The following is a 15,456-nucleotide window of genomic DNA, read 5'->3' as shown; positions in this document are numbered from 1 at the left end:
GTCAAGGAGAACCATTTAGTTCTACATTTCAAATTGGATAAATCCTCTACTATACTGATATTCTTTCTTTGGATGGTGTGTCACAGCAAAACAAAAGCCTTAAAATTCACTTGGCCAACTGTGCATCCTGTTTAGAGGGTTGAAGGATTTATTTCCAGTTCCTATTCAGATCAGCTGGTACTGTCTAACACATACTCTATTACAGACTGGTTTCCACAATGCTCTTATCCAGTTTCTTGAAGGACATTAAGATACCAAATCAACACTAAAGTGATTCAGTGTTGATTCAGCAAGGCAGTTCAGTAAAAGAGCCAATAGAATGCTCTTTGTAAAATGGCATATACAAGTAGAAAAGACCTGTCAAAATTGGACAAATTTATATACTCAACTATAACATATTTTAGTGTCTTTTAAGAATGCAGCTACAGTACTGATTCTGCTGTGATAGTCAGATTATTCTAATTTGACATTCCCTTCTTTCATTAAACAGAAGAGTATAGGCTGCACTGCCGTCCCTAAGTTTGGGAGTCTGTACCAGAGATCACATGCTGCTAAGTACGGTTTTTGTTTGTTTGAAAAGGGGCAACTGATAACCCGTTGGCCTATTCTCAAGACACAAGTCTGCCTCTATTTTTCTTTAGGGCCATGACAGTCTACCTGTGATGACAGTTTGATTATTGTCCCGATATTCTTTGAGCATTAAGGAAGATGCAGAATCTGCTCTGCTGTACTTAGAGAGAAACAAATTATTATAGCTAAGCTATTTTCTCACTTCCATCACTCAACTGACTCCTCATACTCAAAAAAACACAGCAGTGTTCTCTCTTGAGCCATTGAGACAATGGCCAAAATGTCTGCACTAAGAGAATTTCTTAATCGCAGCAGAAATTTGTGGGGGAAAAATAAGATATCTGAAACTCTCAAAAGGAATGTGTATGAAAATGATTTTGCTGTTACCAAGTGATCAATCTAATCATAACTGCAATATTAACCAGTTGCAGATAACTGTTCCAAATAAATGCATGAGCTAATCTTTTATAAACCATCAAAATGTATGGTAACTTCAAGAAAATCACAGCTTCTTGACAAATAGTTTAGGAGCAGAAAGTAAATTCATCCCGTTAATCTTTTTTTTCCTGTTCAAAGTTCAGTATTATCATAAGCAAGCACACAAAGCATACAATTTAAGATTAACAGCTGCAACTAACTTCAAGAGATTTCATACTCATTTTCAAGCTTCATTAACAAATGGTAAGACTGGTCAAAACTGACTTAAAGGGGAGACAATCATTTTTCTGTCGAAAAGATAAATTCTCTCTGATCTAAGAGATTATATTCATCCCTTCCCCTATTTCTCTCTTCTGTCTGGTCATTTACAAAACACAGGGCAAGGTATTTGCCTTAGTCTGAAGGTCTAATAATCTTTCCACCTTTGTAATCAGTGAAAGCTTTTCTAATGAATCACTGGGTGACAGTGTGCTACCTTAAAAAAAAAAAATAAAAAGATCCATTGTACTTTCTATAGTAGTGCTGCTGAGATTTTGAAAGTTGTCTAGTATATTGAGATAAAATATTCTTTAATTTTTTTTTTAATATTCTAAAAAAATTTTTTTTTAGACATTACAGTTCTCTCTTGCACCACATTTGATAGCCAGGAAGAAGACAGTGATCTGACCAATAAAGAAATTAAAAATATATTAGTGTCTCTATAAAAGCTTAAATCTGAGCATCTGGAATGCTTGTACTGAGTATATCCTTACACAGATAATCGCAGAGAATTTACAAGCATGGAAAAATTATAGGCAGACAGAAATAGCATGTAGAGAAAAGCTGTTTCAAGAAAATGGTTTTCTCTTCAGAGGAACAGAAAATGAGTCATAGTAGGTACATCCTAAAGACATTTAGATCAAGTCAATGGAGATAGTAAGCAGAGATGAAAGCATTATTTAGTACTACAAAAGTAATTTGAAGTAATTCCACTAGTGGGAATGACAGACCAGTGATGTACATCCAGATAAACTGCTTCCTTTTTTAATAAACTGAGATGTTTACAAGAAACAAAACCAAACCACAGATGTAAGTGTGCACACACACAAGCATACTCCTTTTCTTAAACACTACAGGTTTCCCATTTCATTTACAGCATTCCCTGTTGAGGTAGACAATAACGCCTTTAATCACAGAGCAAGCAGCAATAGGTGTTTTTGTAGAACTGCTCAAGAAGTAAAACGTCATGTTCCTCTAGAGCACTGCTGTCAAGATCAGGGGAATACATGGGAAAGCTAAGCAGAGAGCTCAGTAGAGATAATACTGAGCTCATTTTAATTCCTCTTGCTATTCAACACTACTGCAGTAAAAATTAGGAGTCAAAATCATGGACCAGGACCACACACTTACACCGTCCTCAGAAAAGGTCCGTGAGAGTGGTAAAAGGGAAAAATTATTAGAGTGGTAGGTGAAATTTTCATTATAAATCTCTATGCTTAGCTACATGACATGGCTTTAACCATTTCCCGCCTAGGTTTTCCAGGTGTATCCCAAAGCACTACACCCCTACAAAACATACACATTCAAGACTAATTTCAACCCCTGTTTTCAGCTCTATCATAAGCAAAACTTTACATTCCATACAAAATATTCTCAAGCACAACATGGCCCAGATTTCCTGCCTCGAGATGTCCTGACTCCCAGAGACAATCACTTCCACTTGCCTGTATGCTGACAGTGTGCTATTAAACTCAAAGAGCAAACCAACATAATTTCTCAGCAGAAGTAACATCCCCAGCCTACTAAATAAGCCTAAAAATCTATTTTTTAATCAACTCTAGAAATAATATTTCTCTCATGAAAAGTAAAGTTTTTGTTTGTTTTGTATATAAACACCAAAATAATTAGGAAGACTAAAAAAAGCAAGCCATGAAGGGAATTTACAGCTTTTAAAAGACAACAGAAGTTGAACCTTGTTAAGAAAACAAAATCTGTACTATGTTCCTTCTACCATCACTTGACTAGTCTTTCCTATGGGATTAGTAGGACGAGATTAAACAACGTTTATCTGGGTATTTTACTCTGACATTCCATTCAGGAAGTAAAATTCTGTACGCTTTGCAGTACCAAGATAGGCTTGAGCATATTAAAAAAAAAAAAAAGGAAAAAAAAAAGCTTACTGCATCCAGGGCACTACGCTTGCATTATGGATTTCCTATTCAGATTTGTCACGTTTAAGTGAGCCTAGATATAGAAAACAACATTTTAAAGGGGAAATCCTTCTCTTTAATTTCCTTTATCATTGTTTCTCTGTAGTATTCAATAAATAAAGTTAATACTACCAGCCTATGAAACTAGTGCTTATGTTTGAAAAGTCATTTGGTTGACAAAGTCTTGGAGGACAGCCTGGTTTTTCACACTATTTGAACATAGCCATGAGGCACCTCAGAAGCAACTGTGCAAGTAATGGGAAAAGTTACACAAAGCGACACTATTGTTAAGTATTAGCTGACGTTTTAATATGCCACTTTGCTTTGTATCTATCAGCAGAGAAAAAAACTGAACCCACCACAAACACTTTAGAGCCTTCCGTTTTTCTTCTAAGTGTTTAGGCTTGGCTCTGGCAACAAGGACATTACAGCTGAAGTATTCTCTTTTTTTTTTTCCCCCACCTAGCACTCAATGTCTGCAATAGGGCCTGTAACATGGTCATTACATGCAACTTCATAATCTCTTCAGCAGAGAAAAGGACCAGGGTCCCCAGTTAGCACATAAAAAACATCACTGTAAATGACTTTATCCCGAGATAGTGCTTGCAGTTCACCTGGTGATGGCCCATGACCATCAATCTCTGCTGAAGAAGTCCCCCAAACCTAGACATATTCTTTCTTGCATTCCCAGATGACCATGACCAGTATTTCACACCATCTAGGACAATCTTTTTTAAGAAGTAAACATTTTAAAACATACTTAGTTACTTGTGTGTCAATGACTAATTTCCTCCAAGATGCTGTCAGACATTTTTTCTCTGTTACGTTCCTTCAGACTTCCTTTCACCCCTTTAATTAGAATCTGACTCTCTAACATTGTGACATCCAGCAGAAATTAGAGGTAAAACCGTTGGAGGGGGTGGAAGAGAAGACAAAAACTATTTCTCATTATTTGAATGGAGTTGGTTCAAAAAAGGCCAGCTGGAATCTAAGTAATCCTGAGCTGAAGTCAGTCTATATTTGTTCCAAATGAATCTATCAATCCATGGACAAAACATGTATTTAAATTCCCTTCACAGCTGAAAACTGAATTAAGAAACAATTTCTTAATATTCATCTACAACACCCAAGCTCATTACAACAACAGAGTGAGCTTATACATTATAAAGCAATCACCTCATGTCTTCTTTCTCCCCTTCTTGTCTTTTTTTCATTCATATACTGCATAGCACGTGATCTAGCCACAAATTGCATTTCTCACAGAATCTGTCTGCTGATGTTCCGTGAATCACATCAAAATCCTTTATACATCCTATTAGTCTTCTCATTGATTGCACCTCGATTTGGCATGAACACTAAGTATCAATAGTCATCAAAATATGATTTTGACTATGGATAGGAATAATTACGGGCTAGCCCTGTTTGGTGATATTTAACCCAAAGACCCTTAAGACAGTGTGCTTGTGAAAGAACTCCCATAACAGGAATAAGATTCATTGCCAGAACCAGTGAATGAACATGACTGACACCTTTGAGACTTAAAAGAGGGAAAGAGAATTGTTCTTATTTATTCATAACAGTCCCAGCTATTTAACAAAAAAAAAAAAAAGGAGGCAAACAGTGTCCCTAGCTCTTTCCTTCAGATTGTACTATTTGGGTAATTGCAGACTTACCTTTTGTGATCCAGATGCTGAGCCCTTAAATGAAGTGCGTTTGAAGGAGCCACTCATCCTCCGTAAGGAACCTGTGAACTTTCCTCCTCTTCCTTTCTTAATCCCCTGGCCCTTACCCTCCATAAGGGACCTAGTACCCCAGCACCAAAGAAAACTCTGATTTTAGTCATGTAGTCTGAGCAGATTTTTTCCTGAAGCCAACAATCATTATGTTACAGCTTAAATAAAAAGAGACACAGATGCATAAAACAAAATCAAAGCCAAATGATGAGACTCCTGTTCTGATACACACCCTGTTACAAGTGTTACCAGCCAGCTAGACAAGTCGAAAACCAAGGCTGACACAAACTGACAAAACACTGACACAAACTGCTGTCCCCCTCCCTCTTCTCCACTGACTCTATAATCAGGCTTAATGCACACAGCTTCTGCAAGCTATGGTTTTTAATGGACAGAGATTTAATAAATGGTGATTGAAGGTAAATCTACTTTAGAAGCAGCAGCCCGAAAGGTTTTTATTTGTGCAAAGCACAGGGCAGTCAGATGGAAATTATTTTGGTATCGGTAGAAAGGCATATGAGAAGAGCACATGGTCCTCCTCAGAGTATGGGTTAGAGGCTTGGTGGAATTCTAAAGGGTAACTGCTGACGGCGAGGGTGCCTACAGCAGGTCTCAGGATGAGAGAAACAAGGTTTTAAAAGCAAACAACTTGTAAGATCACAAGTTAGATTCTAATTAATTAGGGAATATGGGTTTGTGGCAAATAAGGTGTGGTGTGTATTATTTTCGTTAATTCTTATTAATTCCTCAATTCATCTGTTTTGTACTATTCTGCCTAAATATGGAGAGTAAAAGCAAAAGGAGGCAGTTAGGAGAGAATAAACAAGAAATGAGGAAGAGACAAGGTGCTTTAAGAGAACAATAAAATTATTATTGACTAGGAAATATCTAGTTGGGTCCAGAAGACTTTCCTTCTCAGACATGAGCCAGGAATCTGATAGAGAGCCTGGTTTAGAAAAGAAGATGGATGAGAGCACAGAGAAACTAGAGATACATTTCAGAAATATACACAGAGACTGCTGATTTGTAACTGAGGTAAGTCAGAAACACCACTAATTTAGAGGATTTCTTATACAGTCATACTTTTTATTTATTTACTTTTTTTAGGTTCACCCCTTTGTCCCTCTATAAAGATGGAGTGGGTGCCTGCTTGCAACTGGTTAGAGGAGGCACAGAAAACTGTGCTGAAAACCTAAAACACAAAAGAAAAGTGGAAGAGGCCGACAGATGGAGATGCATCAATTCTGTTGTTCTGTTCAGCACAGCCATAATCAAGAAAATGAAATTCCCCAGGCTGGCAAGGATAAGTAGCCGACAACTTACAACATACTTAAAAGTTGCGCTAGGAAATGGGAGAGTAAAAGTTCCATGCTCTGCAGGAGAGTAATTTCTATTACATTAGTGCAAACAGTGTGTGGGATCCGGTTAATGGAATGCAGAGAGAAAAGGCATGGACCTAAAGGGTCACAAAAGAGGTCTTCCTTTCTAACCACTCATTAAACCTAGGCAAAACCAAGGAAGATAAAATTAGCATTTTTGACAAGACTTTTGACAGCAGCTGTTATATGATGTTGTTTTAAGACACGGCTTGGCTTAAGTAAGCAAGGCTGAGGTAGAAGCTGGCAAATGGAATATAAAAATCTGGCAAGGACAGTAAGATGATAAGAATATGGACAGAACAATCTCAAAGGGAGTTGTGATCAGACGAGCTACTTTACAAAGTAGTGCCTCATAAATTCCATGTACACCTGCTCTCCAAAAGGGTCTCTCCGTTATATATGCTCAGTTAGCAGCAAAACATTGCATATACTGCAAGGCCCTCTGTACTGTATCAGTGAGTTAGTTGCAAAGATAAAATATCTGGGTCCAAAACTACCCTCTTGTGAGTTTAAACTGTTGTGATCTTTGAAACAAAACAAACTACTACTATTTATACTAGAACTTGATTTGCCTAATCCTGCCTTTTTATTCTATAAAAGTCATTGCTACGTCCTGGGACATATTCTCAAATGGTGGTAGCTATTACAGCAGTCACTTCTATCAACACTGAAAGATTTAATGAGCTGAGAATATGTCTTCCTGATCTAGCATCTTATTTGATAATTATGAATAAGTTGAAAGACATTCAGATAATAGCATATGCTGAACATTTTTGTTTTATATTGTAGTTTAAACATATCCAACACGAATGCTGTCAAGGCATAGAAAAAAATATTCAAGGCTCCTTTGCACAGTTCCTCTTCCTCAGCCACAACATGTGCCTGAATGCAATGAATGAAACAGGTACATCCTAGTCACTGTTTGTGATGTCACCTCACAAAGAGGCATCACGTTATGACAGCACAATCCCCTGAACTGATGTAGGGCTGCATTACTCAGAAGGGATGACTAATGGCATTTTGGTAAAGGACAAAGATGAAGACATGCTTTTCAGAAAGCAGAAATTCAGAATACAAATCTGTTCTCCAAGACACAATGTAGAATGTGAATAAGGAATTCATTAATTTGGTCCTTTTGGATCTGTGATTCTAAGACTCTTGTCCAAGCTCCCTATAACTGGTTTTTGTATATTTAAGGACTGAATTTTCACAAGTCATCAGTATCCAGAAGATGTTTGCATCCAAGAGCCTGATGAAAGCCTTCCAGCAATCAATGCAACAGAAGCTGCTGAATACTAACCCCAGTTGAAAAATCAGGCAACCAAGTTCTGCTGATGTTCTTGTCCTCACTGTGTTTATATCACATGGCTGTTTCCACTATAGTAGGGGAACAGAAACATGCATCATGCTGGCACTTTCAACAGCTCCATGATTTAGAAGCACAAGTTTAATTGATTTTCCAGAAGAGCTTGTGGCTTTAGGAGAGCAGTCTCACACTAGGAAACCTTTTAAACTAACATTGTTACTGAAGGTTCCTGTCTCATTTTGGAGTTTTCTACTTCACTGATCGAATGGTTTGTGTGGTCTAAATCAGATCTGTGTAACCATCTGGTTTACATCAGCACTGGGGGAGGAAAGGGTAGTAATCTCTTGCAACAGGATGCAGTTGACGACAAATGAGTATCTGGCACTGTAGGGAAGTGAAAGACCCTTAAACTGGTCTTGAAACTGAACAATCCATGACATGAAAGGACACATCTGTCCATCACCCTCCATGTTTTGCAAGAAAATCAAATTGGTCAAACAGATTATGAAAAACCCGAGACCATACAGCCCCATAAAAGAGCAAGTGGAGTGCAGGCACACTCCATTTGCGAGATCACCTTCAAGGTCCTCAACAGCCTGCTCCCTGGGAAGAGTAGGATGCATGCATTTCAAAGTACACAAAAGTAACATACTATTTAAGACATAAGTTCCTGTATATCCTATAGATACCACACCATGGAAATTTAACATCTGCAGTCATGGAAGGATCCATGGCTCAAAGGCCCTATAAAAATGTGTTTTTAAAAATGTTAATAGTTTGGTTCAAGATAGCTGTAGTTCTTTCAGCCTATAGAAAAACTAAAATGGACTAAATTGCTCTTAGTGTTCGTGGTCAGAGCTACTCTATGACATCCCATCAAAGATATCTGATGTCAGTTATATACTTAAAGCTTTGATCTATAGTACATGATGTCAGCTGACATGTTTCTACTCACTTCAAATAACTGGTTTTAACACAAGCTATACTACAACTAGCACCATTCAGCTTCCAAATCACTTTTTTTTCTTTTCTTTTTAAACAAAAACTACCTTTGGACAGTTGATGACATTAAGTGCAGATTAAAGAGCTGTTTTTACACATTATATTTAGGGCTACAATTTCTGGCCTTAATATTAGCATGAATGAGACCTAAATGAGGGGTAAGTTTATGGAGTTATGAGGAGGAACAGAAATCAAACCAGCTAAACAAAAAATTCCAAAGCTCTGTGTCCCTAAAGACAAAGGAAAACATACAAACGTTTTACATTTTCAAGCTCTGAAGAAGCTTGAACACTTCATGAAATCATGATATTTTTCCTTGGCAGTATGATAATTTTCCAGGCAAAGTGCATTTCTTATTTGCAAAAAAAAGCTTCATAATTTTGCAGAGCTTAACATCTATCTCAGATCTGAATAGCTGCAACTCAAATAACAAAGAGCGCTTGCAGAATTTTACACCATTTTTTCAGAACTCTATTTAAAACTTCCTGTGCACAACAAAACTGATAGCGGGAGCACCATGTCTTCAATTCCTTTTGACAGTTCACACTTCAGTTACACACTGTGGGACATTATTCTTTATCTCAGTTATAGGTCTGAGCCATTATATACTTCTTGATTCTTTAGTTTCTATCCCTGAAATGAAGCGTAGACAGAATATTATTCAGTGGTGGTTACCTACCATGAGAATGAGCACAGTGTAGGTCGTTGGGGACTGCTGTCTTCTGGGTGAAGAAAGTTGACTTCTTTTTCTGTAAACTACATATCCTCAAAGCAATGTTGTAGTAACCTAGGAAAAAGCATATTTGGATTAAAAACTTAAGGGTTTACACAACAAAACTCAGCATGTAACTGGCAGATGACATCTATAGAAAACAAGTTCCATTTAGTCAATTCCACCCTTAACAAACTCAGAGGAAGACTGTAGGCCACTTTGTGGTACTTTTACTTCAGCATTGTCTGTTTATCCATTCCAAGAGTCTTTGTTATTTAGCAACTGTCTGTTCCCTCTCTCCTTTTCTAGCAAGAAAAAAGCAGGTTTAAAGTGAAATTAAGCAGATTATGAGACATGTGGACAGAAAATGTAAAGAAACAACCTCTGCTTGTGCCAGTGGGCCTGTAAATTGGTGCCTGTGTTAACACCCTCACGTATTAGAAACAGTCTGTACTGATCATATAAACAACAAAATGCATGCCAGTAATCCTACTTCCATAACCTGCCTAGAGTAGAACCTGCAAAAACCCACCAGGTCTCTTTGTGACCTCACCCTTGGGGATAGACTCACCTTCCCTATATTTGTAGAATCATAAAAAAAAAATTAAGTTGGAATGACTTTTGAAGCTCTCTTAGTCTGACCCCCTGTTCAAAGGAGAGCCAACCTAAAAGTTGGATGAAGTGGTTCAGGGCTTTGTCCAGCTGAATGCTGAAAACCTCCAAGGGCAGTGTTTCCAGTCTCTCTGGGCAACCTGCTCCAGTACTCAACCGTTCCCCACTGTGAGGAATTCTTTCCTTATGTCCCTCTGGAATTTCCCTTGCTGCAACTTACAGCCATTGTTTCTTCCTTCTGCACCTCTGAGAAAAATCTGGCTCCATCTTCTCTTTACTTAGTGGAAGACCGTAATTAAATTCCTCCTTAGCCTTCTCCTCTCCAGGCTGAACACACTCGGCTCTTCTAGCCTATCTTTACATCAGGTGCTTCCATACCCTAATCATCCTGATGGCCCCCTGCTGAGACATTTTTCAATCTCTGTCCCATATTAAGGGGCTCCCAAAATGAAGACAGTACTCCAGATGCAGCCTCGTGAGTGCCAAAGAGAGGAATAAACATTTCCCCCTTCCTAATACAGCACAACACACAGCTTTCACCACTATGAGGGCACACTGCCGACTCATCTTAAATTTGCTGTTCACCTGGATTCCAGGTCCTACTAAGGCGTGGGCTTTGCATTTGCCTCAGTAAAATTTTATTAAGTTTGTGTTGGTCAATTCCTCCAGCTTGTTGGGGGAACACGCACACCCCGCTCCTTGGTATTGCTGCAATTTCCCACAAGTGCACTCTATCTCATTTTCCAGAACTGTGAAGGTGTTACACTGTATCAGGCCCTTCTGTAGCACAGCACTGTAACTACAGAGAAATATTCAAACTGAAAATCAAAAATGAAAAAAATGTGTTCATCTCAGCAGTTTAGAATTACTGTGCTGAACTGAAGCACAGTAGGGTAACTTGGAATCTGAATTCGTGCTGGGGGGATATCTTTGATCCTGCTATCTTATCACAGCATCCTTAGAGACATCAAAAGAACAGCTTTACAACAGGCAGAAGTCCATTTAACTGCAGGCTGAGCCAGCTGAAGAGTTCTTGCATAGACAGGGCTAGTTTTCATCTGTTTAATTATTTTCCATGTGGCTACAAGATCACTTACACTAACAGTGGAGCAGCCTGTAGTTGGATGGACTTAATTTGATCATAGAAGAACACCATGAGTTTTTCTCTTGCAGCTCTGTGGCTCCTTTCCCCTAAGTAGCCTCCAAAGTACATTAAAGGCTGCTCACACAGGCAAAGAGCTAGTTTTTGGAGGGTTTGGAAGCACACTGGGACACATAGCAATTTAAAGCGCAAACAGCTTCCATCTAAGTGAGTAGGTGTGTTACATTAGAAGTGGAAATGAAGAATACCTTATGTCACAGAAAATGGTGTCAGGAGAGCATTTTTACAGGCAAATTTGTCCAGCACTGCATGTTTGACATTCATGTGCTTTCAAACAATACCACAAGAAGCTCTAGTTAATATTAGCAGTGATTTCATATCTGATTAATTAAACTAAACGAGTTACTTGGTTTCCTTCCCTGGTTTGAAACTACCTCGGATGGAACAAATAGCAATACAAGAAAATGATGGCTGAGGACAGCACAAAATATTATGTGCATTCATCTGTTCCTGCCTGATATACAGTGTATTATACATACACTGTATTGCCTAGAACTTAGTAGTTATTTCTATAGCACTTTCCATCTTACATTTCAAGTGACTTGAACATTAAAAACCTAAACTTCAATACCCTTGGGAAGCAAGGAGGCATTCTCATCTCTAACAAATAAGGAAGCAGCTGAGGTGCAGGAAAGCTGAATTACTTGGTTATATCTGTGTGATGTAAAAAATAAGAAGGACCTCCACATGTGACACATCACCTTTTTTGGTTGGGTGGTTGTTTTTTTGTCCCACGTGGATCACTGATGGCAGTGTTCATTACCAGGAAAAAAAACAGTCACAGCTCCCAGCTTGACTGGATTGCACATCTCCTTATCCATTAATCACACACATACTGGTAGCAGTGGATATGCACCACATGTCAGGAAGGCATTAGATAATGCCTTCCATGAAAAAGATAATAGACTCATACTTTGCACATCAATATAATTTTCTGCCTAGGCCCTCTTTTTTTTTTTCTATAAACATTACCCAGATAACTAATAACAGAAATACAACTCATTATTTTACAGATAAGAAACAGTATAGTTGCTTAAGGTTCAAATATTGATAAGAAACTCACTAATTTTGATTGCTCAAGCTCAGACAGTTCCCGACCTAACTCTGAAAAACGCTGAACAAGCAACAGCTCCTATAATAGCAAATGAGAGCTGCCACATTTCTTCAATTCAGATTCTTGTTGCCTCAAATGACTTTTCAAAAACTGAAGCAGATAAATGCCCTTATCCAGCATGTACGACTATCTCAATCTCAGTGGGCATTTGTGAAGTTCTAGATCATGGTTAATGCGTATTTTTGAAAATTCAGGACTCGATGGCATATTGTATGCCATGTCCCCACGTACAGTAATTTACTTCACATGCAGATTGCCTACTAATATAATTAGAGAGCTAGTGACATCTTACTGCTGTTCTCAAAGAGGCGGAGCTGAAAACAGGACAGTGGATCCCTTCACTACTGCATCACACGTTCACTTTCCAACCAAGCTGAAAGAGCTGGTGGCACATTTAGAAACAGCTTGGGAGCACTCTTGACAAATCACTTCCTTGTCTCATTCTAGGACTCTGCAAACATCTAGGTCTTCCAAGCTAAGAAAAGGGAAAGAAAATATATTTGTTGACTTCTGTTTCTTTAAAACATGGGGAGGTAGAACCTGAATTCTAAAAATGGGAATATGAAGATAGTAATTTAAAAAATATTGTATGCAAATTAAACTTCATAACTGCTTTAGGGACACTAAAACAGAATAAACAAAGCTGTTTAAAAATAAAGCAGTGGTTCAGTTTGAATGCTGAATTTAGATGTTCAGTTACTACAGATATTTCCGGCCTTCACTTAGGATAAATCCCTGTTTTACCTGTGCAAAGCCTAAAACACTGGCTGTGATGTTTCACTCTTGCTTTTGTTGTTTACAATGGCAATGTTTCATTGCTCTGGGCTTTTATGAAAGCAAACTAATTATTGTTTCAGCTCTACTCATGAGCCAAAGATTGAACGTACTGTAGAGTTTTCAAACTGTTTTGTGGGCAAAAGATAATTTAAAATTATTTCTCCAGGTCTACTCATTGCTTTAACTTTCACATGAATAGCTACAAAATAGTACCAAAACTGTGGAAAGAATCTCACTCTCCAGAACGCTTGGCTCTACTGGCTTGTGCACCTAGCTACTAAACTGGTACCGAGGTTCCAAATAATTTACATAGGAACATGGACATTTGGCCATGAACTGCTCTCTTCAAAATGTACCGTGTGACCTCAGTCAGTTCAGGTCAGGAAACTGGGCTAATAAATCCCTGTCTCAGAAAGGCAGCTGTGGTTTAGAACTATTTTGTCTTTTTGTCTTTCTCCTTCTGCAAATTTTCTAAAGATAGCAGTATTTATTTTCAAGTTTATTAAAACATAGTTATTGTGAAATATTTCAGTTTTGATAAACCAATACTTTTTGACTGAAACGTGTTTCACTCATCAATCCTCCAACCAGCTACATAAATAAAGCATTTCCATATTGAAATAAGAGATAGATCCTCATTTAAATAAATTTGTGTAAGTTACAGGGCAGATATTGGAATTTGGGGTTCGGAGGTACAATGCAAGTATTAGCAGAACTAAACCCAGGCCCAGTTAGCTTCTCATGAACCTAAGAATGCAGCAGCACTGGTGGAACTGATTAACCATCTTCCATTTAAACAAACAGATTTATGATGCAATATTTGGTTATTACTGTGCAGAAGAAATAAATGCAAAATCTGAGTTTCCATAAAAGCAACATTTTCAGTAAAACTACTGAGTTTTAGTTTTGTGAGGAAAATAGGATTGTTTCTAAAGAAGGTTTCAAAAAACATGGAAGCTACTTCTGTGGAGAAAAAAGTTGTACTTACGAACAATATTTCTCTAGCCAATGGCATAACTAGTGGGTTAAAACTCATCCAGGTGAACAACAACTAGATAGTTCATGGGCTCTCATTCATGGTGAGAAGCAAAGCAATTTGCTATTTATTTTATTTGTCTTCAAAGCCCAATTCAACACAATATTAACTTGTTTGTAACAAATACCGATTGAAATAGATGAGAAACGTCACCAGATCTTGGACAGCAACCTAACAAGCAAAACCATATAGCATGAATTACAATTGGAAATGACTGAATTGCTATAACAGGAGTAAAAACCTCCTCCCTCTCCTATGTGTAAAACTTAGGTCTGGAATTGATGACTTCAGGGCCTGTATCTGCCTGGTTACTTTGAAAGAAGCACAGGTACCCTCTCATCCTTGGATCAGGTGAATTTCTAGTCCCCTTGCCTTTAGTGGTATGCAAAGAATTAAAGACAGGAAGGTTGGAAGAGAATTATAAAAACCTGAATTCAGTCCAGTGGTTCAGAAAACACAGGCCATGCAGAGCTGGACATCTTCAGTAACTGGTATGGAACAACATAAGTGTGCCAGCAGCTCAGTCATATTGTGCTATGTTAATCTGGATATAAAGCTGAGTCTTTAAAAATTCTAGTATTTCACGTCTAATTTAAGGATAATTAGAACAATTTAATTACAGTGATATTAATTCACGCTCAACACACAAGTAACTTTCCTTTTACGTAGATAAACATAAGTCTTTCCAGTCCTCACAGTCCTAGTAATACAATAAATGAGATGACAGAAAGGATTACACTGCACTTTACGTGATTATTTTACAGACCAGCTTTGCTGCAACCTTCTCCATTTTCTGTGCCTCATCAGCCGTGAGGAAGGACTTCTCACTGGACTCAGGCTTCTCTATGTGACAAAGCACTTCCTTGTAGTTAATTAAAATACCTATTCGCCTAGGCTGACAAATGATGAAAAGTACTAACAGAGTATTCACCCCTGGATGACCATTACAAACAGTTTCCCTGAATCATCAGGTCAAGATTTTTCTTCATTTTCCCTATATTTTCATTATTTTCCAAGCACTCTGTTTATATTCAATCAATTAGATGTGGGAAAAAAAATGCCTTTAAATACTTCCTGTTAAATACAGTTTGAAATGTTTTTCTCCTATGCCCAAAACACGGCTGAAACTGTCTGTACATTAATACAGTTACTTTTGCTCTGCCATAAAAATGCAATACTAGCCCTATTATTGCAACAACAAACTGGAGCTAGAGGGAGCACCAAGAGTCTGTTGTGCTGGGCAGACTGGAAAGGTGCTGGGGGCTTTGTGGGTGTGAGCAGGGTGACCCTAGATCCAAAACGCAAAAAAAAGACTGATTTCCAAAGTAGAACCATTGCCACTGGTGGTAGCCCTCCATTGAAAATGAGATTCATGCCAGGTGACTTTAATGTATATCGTATGAACATAGACAACAATCAGCTTCAG

General features: G+C 38.0%; 1 protein-coding gene across 1 annotated transcript in view; it reads right to left on the bottom strand.

Moving 5' to 3' along the window:
• Positions 1 to 15,456, bottom strand: part of TRPM1 (transient receptor potential cation channel subfamily M member 1) — a 114,336-nt gene that overhangs the window by 78,163 nt on the left and 20,717 nt on the right. The window contains exons 2-3 of the mRNA XM_068410745.1: positions 9,293 to 9,404; positions 4,871 to 5,000 (exon numbers count right to left, since the gene is read on the bottom strand). Coding sequence (XP_068266846.1) covers positions 4,871 to 5,000; positions 9,293 to 9,404 — 242 coding nt within the window. The remainder of the gene's footprint in view (positions 1 to 4,870; positions 5,001 to 9,292; positions 9,405 to 15,456) is intronic.

Source organism: Nyctibius grandis, chromosome 11, assembly GCF_013368605.1.
Source record: "Nyctibius grandis isolate bNycGra1 chromosome 11, bNycGra1.pri, whole genome shotgun sequence".
NCBI classification, from domain to species: domain Eukaryota; kingdom Metazoa; phylum Chordata; class Aves; order Nyctibiiformes; family Nyctibiidae; genus Nyctibius; species Nyctibius grandis.
This window is presented reverse-complemented; position numbering and strand designations above follow the sequence as displayed.